This window comes from Amphiura filiformis, chromosome 6, assembly GCF_039555335.1.
Source record: "Amphiura filiformis chromosome 6, Afil_fr2py, whole genome shotgun sequence".
Taxonomy (NCBI): Eukaryota; Metazoa; Echinodermata; class Ophiuroidea; order Amphilepidida; family Amphiuridae; genus Amphiura; species Amphiura filiformis.
This window is the reverse complement of record NC_092633.1, coordinates 64,870,034-64,894,637: the sequence shown is the minus strand read 5'-3', so window position 1 is coordinate 64,894,637 and position 24,604 is coordinate 64,870,034. Positions and strand designations below refer to the sequence as shown.

At 35.9% G+C, this 24,604-nt stretch overlaps 1 protein-coding gene across 2 annotated transcripts; it reads right to left on the bottom strand.

Moving 5' to 3' along the window:
• Nucleotides 1–6,035: 6,035 nt before the first annotated feature.
• Nucleotides 6,036–22,543, bottom strand: LOC140155819 (uncharacterized protein CG3556-like). Of its 2 annotated transcripts, XM_072178803.1 has the most exons (9): nucleotides 22,349–22,543; nucleotides 18,960–19,286; nucleotides 18,852–18,929; nucleotides 11,497–11,746; nucleotides 10,745–10,945; nucleotides 10,091–10,227; nucleotides 9,176–9,348; nucleotides 8,420–8,609; nucleotides 6,036–6,913 (listed from the first exon to the last, which is right to left on the bottom strand). In XM_072178803.1, exons 2-9 carry the CDS (start codon nucleotides 19,273–19,275, stop codon nucleotides 6,882–6,884), a joined length of 1,377 nt encoding a protein of 458 aa, XP_072034904.1. In that variant the 5' UTR covers nucleotides 19,276–19,286; nucleotides 22,349–22,543; the 3' UTR covers nucleotides 6,036–6,881. The 2 variants fall into 2 exon arrangements, with proteins under 2 accessions (XP_072034904.1, XP_072034903.1); XM_072178802.1 differs by having other exon boundaries at nucleotides 6,037–6,913; nucleotides 18,852–19,286.
• Nucleotides 22,544–24,604: the final 2,061 nt, after the last annotated feature.

Below are 24,604 nucleotides of genomic sequence, written 5' to 3'. Positions count from 1 at the left end.
ATATAAGTTGCATTGTTTGTTATCTACCGTAAATTGCAATGGAGGTATAAGTTGCATTGTTTGTTATCTACAGGCCTCAGCACACTTTACAGGTTGTCGCTGACCACTATGGCCCCACATCATTCCATAAACCATTAAACAACAAATCAGGGACTTTGCTGCTTCAAGAGCGCACACCCTAGACATTCCACAAATAACCATCGCAACCAGGATCAGCTCCCCGAGTTTCGTACGGGTTACAACGAGACAAATTAGCAGTCAGTTCCTTGTCCAGGGGAATTTCAAGCTAACTCAATTTTTCCACGAGAGCGTGCTAGGCACCGCCAGGGTTCGAACCCGCAACCTCTCGCACCATTTTTTGCACCAGATAGCATATGGATATACAGGTTACAGTGTTTGTTAGCTACCGTAGATAGCAACAGATTATATACAGGTTCCATTGTTTGTTATGTACCGTATATAGCAATGGCTATATAGGTTGCATTGTTTGTTACCTACTGTAGATAGCAATGGATACACAGGTTACATTGTTTGCTATCTACCGTAGGTAGCAAAGGATATATAAGTTGCATTGTTTGTTATCTAACGTAGATAGCAATGGATATATAGGTAGCATTGTTTGTTATCTAGAGTAGATAGCAATGGATATACAGGTTGCATTGTTTGTTATGTACCGTATATAGCAATGGATATATACATACAGGTTGCATTGTTTGTTATCTACCGTAGATAGCAATGGATACACAGGTTACATTGTTTGCTATCTACCGTAGATAGCAATGGATAAATAAGTTGTATTGTTTGTTATCTGCCGTAGATAGCAAGGGATATATAAGTTGTATTGTTTGTTATCTACCGTAGATAGCAATGGATATATAGGTTGCATTGTTTATTATCTACCGTAGATAGCAATGGATATAATTATGTGATGCGATCAAGCAAAACCAGTCGGAACTCGGAAATATTAAATTTTCAGTTTCTTATAGGATAATAAAAAGCATTTACAAAGCTGGATTTTGCAGAAAATCCCATTGAAATTGAACAACCAGTTCCAAAGATATGAGTTTCCAAAAACAAAAGGAAACAAATGAAAATATATCCTTTGTTTGGCTATATCTCAAAATCAATATTTCCAAGTTCCGACTGATTTTGCTTGATCGCATCACTTATAGGTTGCATTGTTTGTTATCTACCGTAGATGGCAATGGATATACAGGTTGCATTGTTTGATATCTAACGTAGATAGCAATGGGTATGCAGGTTGCATTGTTTGTTATCTACCGTAGATAGCAATGGATATACAGGTTGCATTGTTTGTTATCTACCGTAGATAGCAATGGATATACAGGTTGCATTGTCTGTTATCTACCGTAGATAGCAATGGATATACAGGTTGCATTATTTGTTATCTATCGTAGATAGCAATAGATATACAGGTTGCATTGTTTGTTATCTACCGCAAATAGCAATAGATATACAGGTTGCATTATCTGTTATCTATCGTAGATAGCAATAGATATACAGGTTGCATTGTTTGTTATCTACCGTAGATAGCAATGGATATACAGGTTGCATTGTTTGATATCTAACGTAGATAGCAATGGGTATGCAGATTGCATTGTTTGTTATCTACCGTAGATAGCAATGGATATACAGGTTGCATTGTTTGTTATCTACCGTAGATAGCAATGGATATACAGGTTGCATTGTCTGTTATCTACCGTAGATAGCAATGGATATACAGGTTGCATTATTTGTTATCTATTGTAGATAGCAATAGATATACAGGTTGCATTGTTTGTTATCTACCGTAGATAGCAATAGATATACAGGTTGCATTGTTTGTTATCTACCGTAGATAGCAATGGGTATACAGGTTGCATTGTTTGATATCTAACGTAGATAGCAATGGATATACAGGTTGCATTGTTTGTTATCTACTGTAGATAGCAATGGATATACAGGTTGCATTGTTTGTTATCTACCGTAGATAGCAATGGATATACAGGTTGCATTGTTTGTTATCTACCGTAGATAGCAATGGATATACAGGTTGCATTGTCTGTTATCTACCGTAGATAGCAATGGATATACAGGTTGCATTATTTGTTATCTATCGTAGATAGCAATAGATATACAGGTTGCATTGTTTGTTATCTACCGTAGATAGCAATGGATATACAGGTTGCATTGTTTGATATCTAACGTAGATAGCAATGGGTATGCAGGTTGCATTGTTTGTTATCTACCGTAGATAGCAATGGATATACAGGTTGCATTGTTTGTTATCTACCGTAGATAGCAATGGATATACAGGTTTCATTGTCTGTTATCTACCGTAGATAGCAATGGATATACAGGTTGCATTATTTGTTATCTATTGTAGATAGCAATAGATATACAGGTTGCATTGTTTGTTATCAGTACCGCAAATAGCAATAGATATACAGGTTGCATTGTTTGTTATCTACCGTAGATAGCAATGGGTATACAGGTTGCATTGTTTGATATCTACCGTAGATAGCAATGGATATATACGTTCCATTGTTTGTTATCTACCGTAGATAGCAATGGATATATGGTCCTGTGTCACAACCTGGGGTACCTTTGTGTTACATAGTAAAAAAATGAAATGTTTCAAACATTTTATCTACACGTCTCATTTGAAGTGGTTCATCCTCCTGAGCATTTTGACACCTTTTTTGTGGAAATCGGTTAACAAATGAGTGAGTACGGGCAAAAACAACCACAAAGTAGATGGGATTTAACCCCACCACTTTTTTCCACATTTACAATCATTCTGAGAAAGTATTAGTGTTTAAAATGACCTTCTGTATTTATTTACTTGGTTTAGATGTCTGGGAGTTCATTTAGACATTTTTTTACTAGATTCAATTTTTTAATGAGGGTTTTAGATCAAATTTACGATACGAATCCCTCCCCCTAATCCTCCTCCCCCTAATCCTCAGCCACCCTTGGCACATTTCATGCCAAACGTCATAAGAAAATAATTAAATAATATTTTAAAACAGGATAAAAAATGTGTAATATAGAATAAATTAGCCTCAATTTAAGACCTAATTGAATCTTCTAAGTGAAGGAATACTCAAGCGACACTGTTTTGAAGTCCAAGCTGCACATCAAAATGTAACAAAGCCACCTTTTTGGGTACCCCAGTATATGACATAGGATCATATAAGTTCCATTGTTTGTTATCTACCGAAGATAACAATGGATATGATTGTATAATGTAGATTATATAGACCTTTTCATGTTTATGTTATATTAATCAGGAAAACACCATAATTTGTGTTTGCCGACCAACACGATACCGTAGTGTGTGTGAAGTAGAAATAGGAGGTATTTAGGGAAAACAATTTATATAGTATTAAAAGAAGTGTGCCCATGGTATTAAACAGGGAAACTATAGCAGTGTTTAAATATTATTATTATAAAACAGCTTTTCCTTTCATAGTTTATGTTATTTTCTTTGTAAGTATCAAATTAAAATCTAGTTTTATAGGTTATTAATGCTTTCGAATGGGTCATTTAACTTTTCAGACTGGTTATGTTTTTCTTGATTGCAATCTTATTGCCCTACTTTATTTTAATAATTACAAAAAAGATTTGTTGAAGGTGTATTAATCCATATTCATTGGTATAAAGGTATACCCAAGGGTGGGTTGGGGGCAGTGTGCGTATCGAGCGAAATTTCCAAGTGAAGTAAAATTGCAAAAATGTCATGCTAATTCAGTTTCATTTTGTCAGTGGCGTAGCCAGTGGGGGGGGCGCTCGTCATGGCCGTCGGTTCATGTAAAGCCGTCGGTAGATGGAAGGCGTTGGTGGAAAAAAAATTGGGTTAACAATAGATTATTTTTTACCCAGGGTGACAGAAAATGGGGAGAATTGTAAAAAAATGCTGAAAAATTGTGAATTATACATAAAAATTATGTTGTTACAGGGCTATTATCCTTTTTTTTTCTTTTTTTTTTTTTTGCTCTTCACTTTTTCAAACCATGCAAAAAAATTCGGGTCAACAAATCACAACTTCCGTCGGCAAAAAATATTTTCGTCGGTACATTTACAAGTTGTGCCCCTCCGGTTCCAAAATCCTGGCTGCGCCACTGTACTTTGCACATAACCTGGCTGTCTGATAAATGTGTGTATCGGCTGTCCGATAAATGTGTGTATCGGTCTGTAACCTCTTCATAGAGTGCACAGTTCATATACTTGATATGCAGAAATCACCATGTATGTCTATTTAGGTGTGATTTTTGACCAAAAATCACAATTTTGACCAAAATCATGTTTTTGACCCAAAAAAGATTCTGAAGACATAATAATGATAAAATTGGACTGATATTTTCACATAATACCTGAATTTATCGATCTCGCTAGAGTTTTCAAATATCACGCTCGACTTCGTCTCGCATATTTGAAAACTCTAGCTCGACCGATAAATTCAGGTATCACGCTCAATCCATCCAATTTTATATCAAACTTGGTACGGTGATAGGATATGATGGTGTGATGTGCTGTATAGTTTTGTGTAATTTTATTTGCATATTTATGAATATTAATGAGCTCATTTGCATATTTTACCTAAATTTTTCATTAATCCACTCTGCAACTTAAATGCAATCACCGATCAACTTCATTATTATGTTTTCAGGGTTATTAGGAGTTAAGAAAGCCTAATAATGATAATATTGGATGGCTTATTTCGCATGATACCATAACATATCGGATTCGTCATACAAATATCGAACTCGCCGTTGGCTCGTCCGATATTTTTACGACTCATCCGATATGTTATGGTATCATGCTCAGCCATCCAATATTATATCAAACTTGGTACGGTGATAGGATATGATGGCGTGATGTGCTGTAAAGTTTTGTGTCATGTAATTTGCATATTTCTGAATATTAATGAGCTCATTTGCGTATTTTGCCTTCATTTTTCATTAATCCACTCTGCAGCTTTTACGCAATCACCGATCAACTTCATTATTAATCCGTCCAATTTTATATCAAACTTGGTACGGTGATAGGATTTGATGGCATGATGTGCTGTATAGTTTTATGTCATGTTATTTGCATTTATAAGTATTAATGAGCTCATTTGCATATTTTGCCTACATTTTCATTAATCCACTCTGCAGCTTTATCATAATCATGGATCAACTTCAAACTTGGTATGGTGATTGCATGTGAATATTAATGACTTCAATTGTATATTTCTTTTTTGAATTTACCAACCTTTGTTGTGGGGCCCACCTTAATTACGAACCGCGTAATTCTAGTTAATGCTAAAATGGCCCAGAATTTTTTACTGGTATTTCGAGGGGAAACTTGCCCCCACCCCGGTCAGTACATCACCTGGCTGGCGGGGACGTGGGGATATGTGGACACATTCTATAACCAAATGACTTTCTATCATTTGCTGCCACTTAATTATTACTCGTTTTTTCCAAAAAGATTGAAATTATGCACTCTAGAAAATTTGTTATCTTATTCCAAATATATGCAACACATGCTAATTGTATTGGCAGTACATTAGTAACCAAATCCTATCAACCCAGAGAACTAAGTATATAATTTTCATTAGGAGTAACACTTGATTGGATGGTGAACAAAAGAGAAAAAGTCTATCCAAAAATCTATCTCAATCTATTTTTCAATCTATTTAGATTGATCATCAACCGTTAAAAGATTGAAATATTTCAATCGGTCAATTTAGAATATTATGAAGAAAACAGTTTTGTTAAGATATAGCCTATGTTTTAAAGACCAAATTCTCCCAAATGTCACAGATCCTTGACATGAATAATTAGGACCACACATGATACTAAATACACAAACTATTTACTTCAATCAAGGTAATTGCTACAACGCATGTTTGAATATTATATTGCTTTTTTAATAGATCCATCGTTGCATTATTTTGACATAATTTTTCTTATGCCAGCAGAATCGATGGTGGTTATATACATAATCATATATTAAAAATGTTATAATTAGTAGGCCTACACATCAATCAATATTATTACGTTTTGATGAATCCAAGTGTGTGAAAATATTGGATCCAAAGCTGAATAATGATAAAATTGGACGCTTTGCGCCCAATATGTAATGGTCTCGAAATGAGTTTTAAAATATTTGACTCGACTACGCCTCGTCCAATATTCTAAAACTCATAGCACGACCAATAAATATGGGCTCAATCGATCCAATTTTATATCAAACTTGGTCAGAAGCAATGCAGTAGCCACCTTCAAAAAAGAATCCGGTTTGTTTACTTCATAAGGCCAATGAAAGTAGACGTAGACCTTTAGTTTTAATTAATAACATAATCTCTTGACGAAATATCTTTTTAAATTTCTCTCGTTATTAAACAAAACATTGTTTGAGGTCTACAAACCTGATCCATTTCCATTGGCCTTTGGGGTAGTTATTTTCTTCGGAGGCTCCCAAATATGCCAGCAATTAGAGTCATTTTTACGGCCTCCCCCATCTCGGGTTGAAAATGTTATCGCCCCTTCCTTTCCGCATACATAGACCCAAACCAATAAGGTATTCAAAAGGGCCGGGAATGCGTTATACGTAATTATATATACGACCCGGATATACGATCTTCCTATTTGGATATTTTGTGAAAAAAAGTATGACCCCATATATTTGAGCTTTCCTTCCGACGAAAATGAATGCCCCGCCCAAACGTCAAAATAAGCGGTTACAAATCCACGTAAGAACTGATTTGCCTGTAATATATGCGGGTTTTAATCAACGCATGGGATTAACTATTTTTTGCGAAGTTGATGCCCTCTCTGATTACTCTGGAGTCGATGTAATGATCAGGAACATCATGGTGAGTTGATATATCATTCAATTGGTGCCGGCATCCTGTCAGAATCTAAATAAAAATAGAAACAATATGATATTTAGGTATATGTATACGATTGAGAAGTGTGGAGGTGTCGTTCATCTCTAAATATGTCAGCATTTTAAAGAAAAAAAGTTTGATATAATTATGTTTAAGGGCATCTATCCACTTGGTCAAGGATTATTGCAACTGTAGCACGGAACGGTGTGTGATTCTTAACTTTGGCAAAAAAATTGTTCATATTTTAATGACGCATATCTCAAGAACCAAAATATTGCCTATAGCCCTAAGCATGCTAAGTGAAGTAATCCAACTTTGTAATCAGATCCGTGTTTTGTGCCCCACTATAAATTATACTATTGTAAATGTGACGGGAAATTGAAATATGAAATTAGAGATTCTAAAGACTTCCCGAAGAACGTGATCCCTTTTAGTAAACCTTAAAAATACAAACTTGACTTTGTCGAATTGACTGATTAGCATTATATATGGATAATTATTGGCATCAAATTACACCAGGCACACAAACTTTGCGTGGCAGGGAGCACTAAAAATGCAACTGTACTGTCATTTACCTTCGATCGGATTTCATTTCAGATTTGTTTGTTTGTTTTAAATTAATTGGATGTGATAATACAATAAGTTCAAATCGTCACTTTTCCGATATTATTGACAAGATATTTACCTTCAAATTAGACTGTAAGTGACCTCAGCTGTAGTTTTATGTTCCCACATTCTTCAAACTATAAAAATCTTTATCATTTCAACTTAAAGTCATAATGTACGATCTTTTTTCAGAATTTACCTTTATTTTTTTCAAAACCGATTTTTTGGCATATTTGTAATACTTACACATGTTCTAACTTAAATCTATGAGCAAACTGTCAAATTCGTCCTATTTGTAGTAAAACGGGACGATTTTCTGTTGGTCCGACATAAAGTCATAATTTTTTAGATTATGACTTTATGTCGGCCACGATCGCAAACCGTAGTCTCCTACAAAACTCGCTTGGTTACGCTCCCTCCACATGTGGAGGGAGCGTAACCAAACTGGCCGCGTAGGAGACTAACTCTGAGGCCGCACTCGCTGTCCTAATCCAAATAGTGCGAGATGTTTCGAGTCGGATAGAGGTGAAGTTTATGATGTTGTTTCTTTGCAAATTCCCAATGTTTTTCGCGTCCAAATGTATTGGGAACTTTCATAATGATTGCATATTATCATTTTAGAAGAAAAAAAGAAAAATCTAAAATTTAAAAAGATCGTACATTAAGGCTTTAATCTGAAGCTGCATGCGTGTGTAATTGAAAAGGGCAATCTTTTCAATAATACATCAAAACTAGTGAAACTAGTTATCACCTATTAATTCTGAGACAGTGAGACCAATTTTTTTAAGTTTCCGTCATATAATGACGTCATCGCATGGACGCATCTGTCAACGCCGAATATTTAACGACTTGCAATCACAAAAAAGCAAGAAAGTGAACTTCTGTCAACTCATGCGTTGTCTGGAGGAAGCGAAAAACACCCCATCTTACCTTCAGGACGACCGCATTTTGGCATCATGTCTTTCAGATTAGCCAGTGACTTGTTGACAAGCATAGGTAGAATGCGTAAAGTGCCTCCAAGACTCTCAAACCCTCCTTCACTGTCCTGTGCATCCAGAACTGATCGAACTGCTGCCGCACATTTCCACTTGGTAGGACTTGTTTCGGCAGCCATCAATGCCTGTACCAAGAAAACAATATATTTGTTGATTCAAGTTCTCGAGTATGTCGACAGTATGATCACATCATTCTTTTCCTGGAAGAGATTAATCACCGTGACCGGTATTTTCACCCGGGACTATTATAGACCAGCGCTCTTTTCACCGGAGCCATCGAGGAAACTTCTGGTATTCGTATTGGAGCGGTATTTACAATCGATCCTTTATTAATTCTATAAATCACTGCGTTGTTTTTAAATTATCGAGAAGTATTTAAAAAAAAAGGCAAATGATTTTTTAAAATTGATCTTCAATGACATGGTCGCAATTGTTTTGGGCGCCATTTTACACTTTTCCGACAAAACGGTCTTCTTTTGTAAAGTCCCCCGTCCAAACATGCCCGATAAATTCCTGGCTACGGGTCTAAATAATATAAAGAAGCCCTTTCTTTTCATCGCCGCTTTTTCTTTGACTAATTTGACTAAAGTACCATAATGTTATATATCATTTATTTTGCCCTTGCCGCAGGAGAAGTATGATTTGGAATCTCGAGCCTAAAGGAGTCTCTTTCTTGGACCCTAAAACCCACCTGCGCGGCAAATGCTGTACTGACGGCACTACGGCCAATTCTACCGCCACCATTCTGACTACCCCACAAGTAGTTGGCAGTTCGTTTCATCACTTGTGAATATATCATCTCATATTCACTGGGCACTTTATCTTTTATACAGGACATCGCCATCAATATCATGGAAGCCATATCTGAAATACAGACAAATACATCTAGTATAACGAGTGTTAACAATTGGCGTATGCCTACCCTTTCTAGGAAGTATTAGCATGCAAAATAATGATTTGCATCAATTTAAACTTTGCTACCACACATAACATTCCATTCAAGAGGCTATTGATACAAATAAAGTATTGAAATAATTGGAATTCTTTTTGCTACTTGGTTTGGAAATTTAATGCAATATTTTGAGTTAATGTCTTCATAAAAAAGCGGGTACCGGTATTTACTTTTTGTGATGTGACTGTAACATATGCAGACTTGAAATGTATCAGAACATGTTGACTATTATAATGAACACAAAGGAAAATAATGCAAAACTTATAAAGGATAAAATTGCAATAATAACATAACCAACACTTTCATAAATATCAGAATAAAAGGTTAAATTTGAAAAAATATTTTATTTTTGGATTGCTATTCGTAGGAATATGTGAGCAAACATTAATTTCATTTCAGAAACCTTTGAAGTTTTAATCACTATTCATATTATAAGGAGTAAAATGATAAACCTCACAAATTGATGCGCATGGCAGTAAAACAAATCACTTATACTAAAGGTAGGCTATGAAAAAGGATATAATGTTAAAGTGCACGTAATAATAATTGCATCACTGCAAAACGTCTGGGAGCAAGTCATCGATTTTTGGTAGCGTCATTTTGGGGATAGAGTCGACATGTTGTATATAATGTACATTTTGTGAGTTTCCTTACCTGGTCCTACCATGAAGGCATTGTTCAGAGGCTGACCACCTTGTATAATCTCTTCAATGTACTCAGGTTTGATATCCACGTCACACACACAAAGGGCAAGAATACCAAGCCCAAACTCAAAGTGGTTGTTGAAGTCGCTGCAAGTAATGTACAATGTACAAAACCATTGTAAACTATATGGTTTAAATTTACATTTTCAAATCCATCACAAACTTACACATCAATTTGACAAACTACACGAATATATAGACCTTCATATTTCTCTCCGTGTTCGAAGACAAGCCAAATATTAATGTAGTTTTACCATTGCCTGGAATACCATTGCAAGATAACAGCCTTCTTCAATAGAAGCAAAGGCACTAGCAACAACGTTAAACACCCCACTCTCACCCCTACACCCTTACCCCACACGGCCACCCAATCCCTACGTTCATCCCACACACATAACCCCACACACCATACCCCACCCCACACACCAAACGAATAAATACTAATTTATACCTCTGTCCGTAGACAAAACAAATACCAATGCCGTTTTACCACTGCCGGGAATATCATTGTATGGTACTCTCAACTTTTCTACAATACATGCAAGTTCGTCACGATCGCTCTTTGATGAATTTTTAAGTAACGAAGTCTTCTTAGCAAACTTACCCCATTGGAAACTGGTCCATATGCCTTTGCAATAGTTCCACAAAATCAACCCCGAAAAAATCTGTAGGATCCTGACACGTTGATTTGAGAGCCATGATATAATATGGGAGCATTCCTGTAGCACCAGGCATCATCTCACCATCTCTTGTTATCAAGCCCATGTCACTACTGTTGCTGTTGGTACTGTTTTGATCATCAGGGCTATAGCGTATTAAAAATGAGAGAAGCATAATGAATATCGGTAGTAAATATTGATATAAAATTGGATCGGTTGAGCCCATATTTATTGGTCGAGCTATGAGTTTTAAAATATTGGACGAGTTGTAGTCGAGTCCAATATTTTATAACTCATAGCGAGACCAATAAATATTGGGCGTAAAGCATCCAATTTTATCATTATTATGTGTTGGATCCAATATTTTCACACACTTGGATCCATCAAAACATAATAATGTGTAATATTGTTAAACGATTTCTCAAGGGCAAAAGGAATAACTGAAATAGATCTTCGGATATATGAACAAAAACTACTTAGAAGATTCAAAGGGTCAACTTTTAGCATGTTTATGGCTTATGGTTTAATATGAAGAGTTCTGAAGGAAGCAGGTAGAAATAATTAACATTGCAATTAGAACTATACTAACTCAATTCTGATTAAACTATTATATACTTGTGCATAGCATGCTCTCATTTGATTAGTTTTAATTCATTTTTACGGCACTTTCTAACCAACATAATGTGTAAAAACGTACCGCGACATTGTGTGGATCTGCAACAGATGTGCTAACAGTTCTATCTGTAATTGTTTAACGCTGAGTTGTGCCGTCAAATCATGACCTCTCCCATACCAGGAATTATCAGCCAACTGTAAGAACGCGATAGCCGATGCGGTGTTACGAAGTGGCCAGCCCCAGTCCATTGTACGTTGTGACAGCACCCATTGTGTGGCATTCTCATAGGCTTCATTTAAATCTGCAACAAGTTCGTCCGGGGTGTTTCGACCTGAAGAGAAACAAAAGAATCAACATAAAAAATAACCCTTCAAGAGGTTCAAGGAAGCTGTTTTCTATCAACTCTGAGACACTATTTCTCTCAAACATGTTAGGTTCACAACATCTGATCATCGATAAACAAGTAACAAATGCATAAACAGGTTGCATTGCTTGCTATCTACCGTAGATAGCAATGGATACACAAGTTATTGTTTGTTATCTACCGCAGATAGCAATGGATATACATGTTGCATTTGCTTGCTATCTACCATAGATGGCAATGGATGTACATGTTGCATTGTTTATTATCTACCGTAGATAGCAATGGATGTACATGTTGCATTATTTGTTATCTACCGTAGATAGCAATGGATATACAGGTTGTATTGTTTGTTATCTACCGTAGATGGCAATGGATACACAGATTACATTGTTTGTTATCTACCGTAGATAGCAATTGATATACATGTTGCGTTGTTTGTTATCTACCGTAGATGGCAATGGATATACAGGTTGCATTATTTGTTATCTACCGTAGATAGCAATGGATATACAGGTTGCATTATTTGTTATCTACCGTAGATAGCAATGGATATACAGGTTGCATTGTTTGTTATCTACCGTAGATAGCAGTGGATATACAGGCTGTATTGTTTGTTATCTACCGTAGATGGCAATGGATACACAGATTACATTGTTTGTTATCTACTGTAGATAGCAATTGATATACAGGTTGCATTGTTTGTTATCTACCGTAGATAACAATGGATATACAGGTTGTATTGTTTGTTATCTACCGTAGATGGCAATGGATATACATGTTGCGTTGTTTGTTATCTACCGTAGATGGCAATGGATATACAGGTTGCATTATTTGTTATCTACCGTAGATAGCAATGGATATACAGGTTGCATTATTTGTTATCTACCGTAGATAGCAATGGATATACAGGTTGCATTGTTTGTTATCTACCGTAGATAGCAATGAATATACAGGTTGCATTGTTTGTTATCTACCATAGATAGCAATGGATATACAGGTTGTATTGTTTGTTATCTACCGTAGATGGCAATGGATACACAGATTACATTGTTTGTTATCTACCGTAGATAGCAATTGATATACAGGTTGCATTGTTTGTTATCTACCGTAGATGGCAATGGATATACAGGTTGCATTATTTATTATCTACCGTAGATAGCAATGGATATACAGGTTGTATTGTTTGTTATCTACCGTAGATAGCAATGGATACACAGATTACATTGTTTGTTATCTACCGTAGATAGCAATGGATATACAGGTTGCACTGTTTGTTATCTACCGTAGATAGCAATGGATATACAGGTTGCATTATTTGTTATCTACCGTAGATAGCAATGGATATACAGGTTATATTGTTTGTTATCTACCGTAGATGGCAATGGATACACAGATTACATTGTTTGTTATCTACCGTAGATAGCAATTCATATACAGGTTGCATTGTTTGTTATCTACCGTAGATGGCAATGGATATACAGGTTGCATTATTTGTTATCTACTGTAGATAGCAATGGATATACAGGTTGTATTGTTTGTTATCTACCGTAGATGGCAATGGATATACAGGTTGCATTATTTGTTATCTATCGTAGATAGCAATGGATATACAGGTTCCATTGTTTGTTATCTACCGTAGATAGCAACGGATATACAGGTTGCATTGTTTGTTATCTACCGTAGATAGCAATGGATGTACATGTTGCATTGTTTGTTATCTACCGTAGATAACAATTGATATACAGGTTGCATTGTTTGTTATCTACCGTAGATGGCAATGGATATACAGGTTGCATTATTTGTTATCTACCGTAGATAGCAATGGATATACAGGTTACATGGTTTGTTATCTACCGTAGATAGCAATGGATATACAGGTTGCATTATTTGTTATCTACCGTAGATAGCAATGGATATACATGTTGCATTGTTTGTTATCTACCGTAGATGGCAATGGATATACAGGTTGCATTATTTGTTATCTACCATAGATAGCAATGGATATACAGGTTGCATTATTTGTTATCTACCGTAGATAGCAATGGATATACAGGTTGTATTGTTTGTTATCTATATACCGTAGATGGCAATGGATATACAGGTTGCATTATTTGTTATCTATCGTAGATAGCAATGGATATACAGGTTGCATTATTTGTTATCTACCGTAGATAGCAATAGATATACAGGTTGTATTGTTTGTTATCTACCGTAGATAGCAATGGATATACAGGTTGCATTATTTGTTATCTACCGTAGATAACAATGGATATACAGGTTGTATTGTTTGTTATCTATATACCGTAGATGGCAATGGATATACAGGTTGCATTATTTGTTATCTACCGTAGATGGCAATGGATACACATATTACATTGTTTGTTATCTACCGTAGATAGCAATTCATATACAGGTTGCATTGTTTGTTATCTACCGTAGATGGCAATGGATATACAGGTTGCATTATTTGTTATCTACTGTAGATAGCAATGGATATACAGGTTGTATTGTTTGTTATCTACCGTAGATGGCAATGGATATACAGGTTGCATTATTTGTTATCTATCGTAGATAGCAATGGATATACAGGTTGCATTGTTTGTTATCTACCGTAGATGGCAATGGATATACAGGTTGCATTATTTGTTATCTACCGTAGATAGCAATGGATATACAGGTTGCATTATTTGTTATCTACCGTAGATAGCAATGGATATACAGGTTGCATTGTTTGTTATCTACCGTAGATAGCAGTGGATATACAGGCTGTATTGTTTGTTATCTACCGTAGATGGCAATGGATACACAGATTACATTGTTTGTTATCTACTGTAGATAGCAATTGATATACAGGTTGCATTGTTTGTTATCTACCGTAGATGGCAATGGATATACATGTTGCGTTGTTTGTTATCTACCGTAGATGGCAATGGATATACAGGTTGCATTATTTGTTATCTACCGTAGATAGCAATGGATATACAGGTTGCATTATTTGTTATCTACCGTAGATAGCAATGGATATACAGGTTGCATTGTTTGTTATCTACCGTAGATAGCAATGAATATACAGGTTGCATTGTTTGTTATCTACCATAGATAGCAATGGATATACAGGTTGTATTGTTTGTTATCTACCGTAGATGGCAATGGATACACAGATTACATTGTTTGTTATCTACCGTAGATAGCAATTGATATACAGGTTGCATTGTGTGTTATCTACCGTAGATGGCAATGGATATACAGGTTGCATTATTTATTATCTACCGTAGATAGCAATGGATATACAGGTTGTATTGTTTGTTATCTACCGTAGATAGCAATGGATACACAGATTCCATTGTTTGTTATCTACCGTAGATAGCAATGGATATACAGGTTGCACTGTTTGTTATCTACCGTAGATAGCAATGGATATACAGGTTGTATTGTTTGTTATCTACCGTAGATGGCAATGGATACACAGATTACATTGTTTGTTATCTACCGTAGATAGCAATTCATATACAGGTTGCATTGTTTGTTATCTACCGTAGATGGCAATGGATATACAGGTTGCATTATTTGTTATCTACTGTAGATAGCAATGGATATACAGGTTGTATTGTTTGTTATCTACCGTAGATGGCAATGGATATACAGGTTGCATTATTTGTTATCTATCGTAGATAGCAATGGATATACAGGTTCCATTGTTTGTTATCTACCGTAGATAGCAACGGATATACAGGTTGCATTGTTTGTTATCTACCGTAGATAGCAATGGATGTACATGTTGCATTGTTTGTTATCTACCGTAGATAACAATTGATATACAGGTTGCATTGTTTGTTATCTACCGTAGATGGCAATGGATATACAGGTTGCATTATTTGTTATCTACCGTAGATAGCAATGGATATACAGGTTACATGGTTTGTTATCTACCGTAGATAGCAATGGATATACAGGTTGCATTATTTGTTATCTACCGTAGATAGCAATGGATATACATGTTGCATTGTTTGTTATCTACCGTAGATGGCAATGGATATACAGGTTGCATTATTTGTTATCTACCATAGATAGCAATGGATATACAGGTTGCATTATTTGTTATCTACCGTAGATAGCAATGGATATACAGGTTGTATTGTTTGTTATCTATATACCGTAGATGGCAATGGATATACAGGTTGCATTATTTGTTATCTATCGTAGATAGCAATGGATATACAGGTTGCATTATTTGTTATCTACCGTAGATAGCAATAGATATACAGGTTGTATTGTTTGTTATCTACCGTAGATAGCAATGGATATACAGGTTGCATTATTTGTTATCTACCGTAGATAACAATGGATATACAGGTTGTATTGTTTGTTATCTATATACCGTAGATGGCAATGGATATACAGGTTGCATTATTTGTTATCTACCGTAGATGGCAATGGATACACAGATTACATTGTTTGTTATCTACCGTAGATAGCAATTCATATACAGGTTGCATTGTTTGTTATCTACCGTAGATGGCAATGGATATACAGGTTGCATTATTTGTTATCTACTGTAGATAGCAATGGATATACAGGTTGTATTGTTTGTTATCTACCGTAGATGGCAATGGATATACAGGTTGCATTATTTGTTATCTATCGTAGATAGCAATGGATATACAGGTTGCATTGTTTGTTATCTACCGTAGATAGCAACGGATATACAGGTTGCATTGTTTGTTATCTACCGTAGATAGCAATGGATGTACATGTTGCATTGTTTGTTATCTACCGTAGATAACAATTGATATACAGGTTGCATTGTTTGTTATCTACCGTAGATGGCAATGGATATACAGGTTGCATTATTTGTTATCTACCGTAGATAGCAATGGATATACAGGTTACATGGTTTGTTATCTACCGTAGATAGCAATGTATATACAGGTTGCATTATTTGTTATCTACCGTAGATAGCAATGGATATACATGTTGCATTGTTTATTATCTACCGTAGATGGCAATGGATATACAGGTTGCATTATTTGTTATCTACCATAGATAGCAATGGATATACAGGTTGCATTATTTGTTATCTACCGTAGATAGCAATGGATATACAGGTTGTATTGTTTGTTATCTATATACCGTAGATGGCAATGGATATACAGGTTGCATTATTTGTTATCTATCGTAGATAGCAATGGATATACAGGTTGCATTATTTGTTATCTACCGTAGATAGCAATAGATTATACAGGTTGTATTGTTTGTTATCTACCGTAGATAGCAATGGATATACAGGTTGCATTATTTGTTATCTATTACCGTAGATAGCAATGGATATACAGGTTGTATTGTTTGTTATCTACCGTAGATAGCAATGGGTATACAGCTTGCATTATTTGTTATCTACCGTAGATAGCAACGGATATACAGGCTGTATTGTTTGTTATCTACCTTAGATAGCAATGGATATAGAGGTTGTATTGTTTGTTATCTACCGTAGATAGCAATGGATATACAGGTTGCATTGTTTGTTATCTACCGTAGATAGCAACGGATATACAGGCTGTATTGTTTGTTATCTATCGTAGATAGCAATGGATTACAAAGGATATGGCTAATTCCATAAAATAGGGATTCGACTTGTAAGATCTTGGCAAAAATAAGGAATTTTGATCGAGGCTAATAGTAAATATTTTCAGCTGACACATAACCCCATATCTGCTAATATCAAAGACAACTTTGATTAAGAGTGTCTCTGATATGATAGGTTATAAAAATATTGCAATGCAGCTTGATTTTCTGGTTTCACGTGTAACGGGGACACCAAAACTAAAATGCTTAAATCCGTTGCTATATACTTTCTTGAAATAAACATTTGCAAAACTTTTGAATGATTTAAAACCTAAACCAAAACAATATGATCTGTTTTAAATAAACTTACATTTCAATATATTTAAATATTTGATACAGGTAAAAAAAAAAAAAAAGTCTATCACTACATTGTAGTCTTCGGTATACGCGAAAACAATAACATATTTCAACATAAGATCAATGCTGTTTAACATTTGAAAGAGCTATAACTGAGTGCATTGTTTTTTATGACGATGAGGTGTTTAAAATGTAATTATGTAAGCGGGATACCAAATTCAACTGGTTTACGGAAATAGCCATATAGGTTGTAATGTTGATTATATTACACATGTAGGCCTAGTTGCAATGATGTACAGGTGTAATGGTGTTGGTTTCCACCCAACTACGACGTATTCACAGACGTGCGTAACTAATACGATAATGTGAAAGTATTTCAATTACTTACTTTTCTACTTGTATGAGCAATTAATTGATGCATTTAAGAATTGAATAATTGAAGGAAAATATGCGAACCTGTTTCAGTAAATTGATCGTTTCATAATGAATTTTGAATAGTGTGACGAACCTTTGATGTGTTTACACAAATAATTACATACAAATTATGCATGCGTTCAAGTAGAACCACCTAGTCATGCGAGTCTTGGGTCAAATTTACGGCAGGTAGCCTTATTCTTCAAATGCACCTCTTAGTTCTGTGCTGTGTTTGAGTATATTTAAATAAAAAGACGAAAATTTAGGATGAAATTAAAGCAATAATATAAGTTTTTGACTAATTTTGAATTACAATTTTTTCTTCATGAAATAACATAGTCCATTCATATTTTGAGCCGAACTAATGAAGTAAAAAAGAGAAGAATAAAAACATTTTTCCATAGCGAATCAGATTGGCTAATTAAATCCCGGAAAACAGTAAAACAGACACATTTTTGGTCAAAATTGCACCAGTATAGCCGTGTTTTTCGTAGTGCTTTTCTGTTCATCAAATACACTACATCGTGTGAAACTCAGAATATCGTGAAAAACTGAGGGCCTCTTTTGAGCAAATCTATTGTTATTGTTATTAAATAGTGCTTTTGAACAGTTGAAGGATGATAATTATCAAGTTACATTATTTGAGGTTGTGATTTTTTACGATAATGCGTTATACTCCTACGAGAGCCATTTTGAATCAAAATGCGTCGACGTTGGCATTGGCGTATGAAATACTTACCACATATCATTTGCTCCGGTGCATGTGGTGGTCGCTTTCCTTCTCCAGACTGTCCCTGACCAGACTGTCCCTGACCAGGTCGTCCCTGACCAGACTGTCCCTGACCAGGTCGTCCCTGTCCAGGTTGTCCCTGTCCAGGTTGTCCCTGTCCAGGTCGTTCCTGTCCAGGTGGTCCCTGTCCAGGTTGTCCCTGTCCAGGTCGTCCCTGTCCAGGCTGTCCCTGTCCAGGTGGTCCCTCTCCTTGTTCAGGCTGTCCCTGTCCACCCTGTCCTTGTCCAGGCTGCCCCTGTCCTTGTCCAGACTGTCCTTGTCCCTGTCCAGGCTGTCCCTGTCCACCACCTTGATTCTTCCTTGGTTTTGCCTCCACCGTAGACGATAACAAGCCAATTACACAGAGCAACACCAAACATGAACGTACCGCCATTTTTACCACAACTGTAAAACCAAAAGATTTGACACTGAAGTATAAAATTCGGACACAAAGATCCTTTCCCTGGTATGGAATATGAGAGCTGTTATATAATGATGATTTCTATAAGAAACATTCCCCCATCATCCTTCAAAATGACGTACCGAAGATTTTAAGGTTTGCACGGGGGCCTTGTGAAATTGCACACCTGGGCATGCCGCAGAGGTGCTATACCATATCAATGATTTATTGCCATGGCGTTAATATATTTTGTAACAATGAACGCTTAATTTTCATTGATTCAACCTCACGAACATTATGTCAAATTAATACTGCACTATTTTTTCTTCGGATCTGGCAGCTGGCCTTCGCACCGGAGTTATAAATAAAAGAAATGGTATATTGGCGGACAAATGTGAAATTGGAAATTTGTACCAAGCAAGTAACACCGGCAATATTTCCCCAATATTCAATGCCATTTTAGAAACTGGAACAGGCTAATCAAACTTCATCTAAAACCTCTTTGCTAATCACTAGATTATATTTGTTTTTACAACCGCAATCTTGGAAATAAGTCTAGTCTTGGAACACTTTTGTGTCAAGAATGGAAAACTGTCACCCCTCTCCCCCGTGCAAATATGTTGGGGATTGCCAATGTCTTCAGCAGTTTTCCAAAGTGTTCGAACATTGATTGATGGGGAGAGGAGAAAGGTAAATGGTTGATGTAGATGTCATGTTTGTTCAAAAACAGAATACACGTCATGTCCATGATCATTGCAAATTCTGCACGGAATTACGACAACGTGTACCAAGTACTCCCCCAAGATTGTCTCTGACGAATGCAAAATAATTTAATCTAAATATCGTTTTCGTCTCATAACTCAAAAACGGAATGTTGCATGAGGTTCATATTGCACACATGATTTTGGAGTAGATGATATCCTTTTCAATCATATTAAAAATGTTGAAAAAGAAATTGGTTTATTTAGGTAGTGGTCACTGAAAACACCCCCATGCTAAATTACACTTGCACATTTCGTAATTATATGGCTCTAAATTGCACGATACTGTTTCAAATTTAGGGTTTGTCTCATAATCCAAAAACCGAATGTCGCATGAGCTTCATATTTTACACGATTTGGGAGTATATTATACCGTATGCTTGTGAATCATAATAAAATTGATGATATCAAGTTGGTTTATTTAGGGAGTGGTCACTCAAAGCATCCCTAATGTTAAATGAGACACACATTTCGCAATTAAGGCTCTAAACTACTTGAAACTAATTTGCCTAAATTATTTCTAAAATTAATGTTTAAAATTAACCTTCATTGCATTTGTCAGACATGTGAATGAGTGTTAGAAAAAATAGTTCTAATTGAATACCGCGTATACATTTCCCCCGCGATTTATTTGTAAGTAAATAAATAGTGAGCTACGGCAATATTAATAGCATTAACTTTTTGGACATGATGTACAGCTATCTTCAGAAGATAGCATGATAGTGTGTTTCACAATGTCATTGGGTGTAAAATATTTGTAAGGCCTACGCTCGCATTACAGATTCATACTTCACAAGTTTATTCCAAAACAAATAAATACTTTTACTTCCAATTAAAGCAATTGCACCAGTATCATATATTATAATAGGGATATGTTGCATATGTCCACATAAAAAGCATACGATAATAATCAAAAAGAAAAGAAAAAGAAAACTAAATAAATTCAGGGGCATGAACCCGTGTTTCACTGAAGTTGCACGACTCTGTGGCCGAGCGGTTAAGGCGTCTGACACACGGGTTCGAACCCCTGAATATATTTATTTAGTTTCTTTTTCTTTTCTTCTTTATTATTATCTTAATAGGCCTATCCTTCATCACATAATTTTTGCCATTCCATTAATTTTTGCCAATGTCCGTCCTTCTTTTTTTCTTTGTTCTGAAGCAAAAATGAAATTTGACTATATCATGCAGTTAGAGCGCTAATTATGAAATGTGTAGGGGGTGTTTTCTTTTTAAGTGACCAATCCCTAAGTTAAATAATTTTTTATCAATAATTTTATTATGATTGAAAAAGATATCATCTACTCCCAAATTGTGTGCATATATGAACCTCCTGCGACATTTTGAGTTATGAAACGGAAACCAAATTAAATGAAATATTTTGCTTTCGCCAGAGACAATCTTGGAAATAAGTCTTGGAATACTTTTGTGTCAAGAATGGAAAACTGACACCCCCTCTCCCCATAATGTTGGGAAATGCCAATGTCTTCAGCAGTTTTCCAAAGTGTTCCAACATTGATTGATGGGGAGAGGGAAAGGGTAAATCATTGTCATGTTTGTTCAAAAACAAAATACACGTAATTTCCATGATCATTGCAAATTCTGCCAGTTGCGGCACCAGAATTTTTTTCCGGGGGAGGGCAACGTGAATTTCAGGGGGGGAAATTCGACAAACTTTGCGCAAAACAGGGGCCTCCCGTAGCGCCGCCACTGAATTCTGCACGGAATTACGACAACATGTAGGCCTACCAAGTGTCAGTTCCAAGTAGGCCTACCTTTTTCCAAGATTGCGGGCACCTTTCTCTTATCTTAAACATGCCGATATGATCTGATATTTCAAAAAGTTAAATTAATCATTCATGGGAAATGTGTTAATTTTTACGAAGGTATCAAACCTGACAAAAGGTACAATGTGACATTTTGACCAAAATTGATTTTTCCATGTTAGATGATTTTATGGGGGAATTTTGGGAACTTTAACATTATTTATAAAATATTGCAAAATTTCAGGCGTTGTTGGAGAATTTTGGGTAACTTCCCCTGTGATATGTGGTCTATCTAATCATAGTTCCAAACACAAGGCAGTAGCATAATTATACACGGCAATATTCACAGATAGAGCCCCGAGAGCTCGGGTGAGGAGAAGAGCTATCTAATTTCGTCGGACGGAATGGAGCAGATGAACTTGAAACCTTTGGCCTTTGCTTCTCGGCCGCGGGCTCTGTGACAAAAAAGTCGTAAGTAGGCCTATGAGGTACTTCTCCATTACCGTAACTTCGGTTTCAGTCATAAAAATACTTACTTACCTTTGAACTCTTAGAGCCTAAAACGATCAAATTCGGTGCAGATTTGGTCCCGATTATAGGCCTATTATGGGCCTTATTTCCTTTCTGGAAGACGTGTATGGTATTGAACGTCCAGGGTACGGTATAGGCCTACATGCATGCAGTGTTCCTGTTGTGAAGCTCCAGACACAAACTGGTCTATCTCAAAGTTAATTAGCAATTCTTGAAGTTATGACGTCCGACCTACGCATTCTCCAGCTTCGTTGATTCCATTCACATCCATGGATCCAGTCCAATGGATTTGAAGTTCTGGTCGAAGTACTTTGAATTTATCATACTATTGTTGGAGCCGCCAGAACAACCTGGTAGTCACTGATTCGGGACCATGTGCAAATAAATATACACAAATAAACACGACAAAATCAACATTTCATGCCAACTTAAAAATATTGCAGGGAATGTCCAAATTTACACTAGTAAACAAACCCGATAACTTGTCGTTGACAATGCTGTTGATGTTTTCATTTATTCATCCATTAATTTGGATTAGGCCTCATTCATTTTCAGGCTTTTGTAAGAGCATGAAACCGACTGCACGTATTATACCCCGACATCCCCAACCGCACCCCTACTTGTACTCACCGGCATATGAGGACGTCCACGTAGGTCTACTGAAAATGTCCGCCTAAACCGTGGACGTCTCAGAAGCATTATTAATACATAGGGGTCTATTATAGGCCTATCACCATATCGGCAAATAAGGTTATGGTCTTTTAAGAGTGGCTTTTTACATAATTATATACATTGTACTTAGACTATGCCAAAGGCCAATTTTCGACCTCCACAGGGGTAAAATCTGTAATGCTCAGATTTTAACCAAAATGGTCTTAAATGGTTCCTCTTGCAAACACAAAGAATAGTTTGCACCATCTAGGATGTTTCTTCACGATCAATATAGATCAATGGGGAATTAGGAATTTACCATTACCTGTACCGAAACATTTGAGTATGGGAAGACTATTCTTTATTTGAATTATTTTGCGAATTTGAGACCACTGATTAAAATTGAAGCATTTTTAAAGATTTGACCATGTGGATGTCAAAATAATAACCTTTGAACCTTTTGCTTACAACTCCATGTAACAGATAGGTCAAACTATACTTTTGATGAATTCGTAACTAGTGGAGTGGTTTGGTTATCAACAAGAATGTGACATCTGTATATACTTTGATGACCTTTTCCCTGCATTTTGGAAATCAAATTATTTTTGGCACTTCCAGATTTGTTAAAAGCATATCAAGAGCTATATCTGTGCAAATTTCTGTACTTCTCCAGAAAAATGCACAATAGGTTTGATGTTGCACCACTCTGCAGAACTAGAGGGGGGGGGGGGGCAAAGATTGTAGGCCCCTCCCCTGGCTAGCCACGGTCGGGGTCTGATATGTACGCCAATGCAGGAGTATTCTACAACAGTACAAGGTTGATAATACAAGACAAGGTATGATGAATCTGGTTCAAATTAATATTCCCTTAACAACGGATGAATCAATGTTTACTGGTATTTTGCCACAGAAAATATGGATAAACAAGACATGTAAAATTGTCTTAAGTTGAAACATTCCTGCATGCCATGTTTATCCATGATTTTGTGAATGACTTGTTACGTTCCGTAAATAAATTCATCAGGATTGTTCATAATTCATATTTTGCAAATGTTCTTTTGTACAAATGTCAATTTGAGAAAGTACTATGGTGTAGTACGAAATGTCATTGAGGTATGTTTAAGATCTTTATACCGAAATACATTTGGATTTGTACAAAAGAACATTTGCAAAATATGACTTGTTAAGTTGTTTATCATGGGTATAGTATAGGAATGACATTTTAACCTACCTGTATGAAACCAAATCAAACCATGCTCAGCCCATTTTAGGCACATTATTTATAACTAGGCTACTCATGATGGGGTGGGGGTTTGACTGGGACACTGATATATATTTACTAAATCATGACAAAACAGAATTGACACAATATATTGGCACTTTCAGAATTTTATTGCTGAATATCCGGCCACATATTTTCAAAAAAATAAACTTCCCCCACCACAAATCCCAATATTTCATAACAAAATATTTCATAAATGGCACATCTTGCTTTGTTGAATTATCTCCCCAGCCTATAAGTCGAAGCATCAGTCAACTCATCTCTGACTAGGATCAGTTTAAATGAGCAACATCATTGAGACTCCAGTATATGAAAAGATAATTACACAGAGA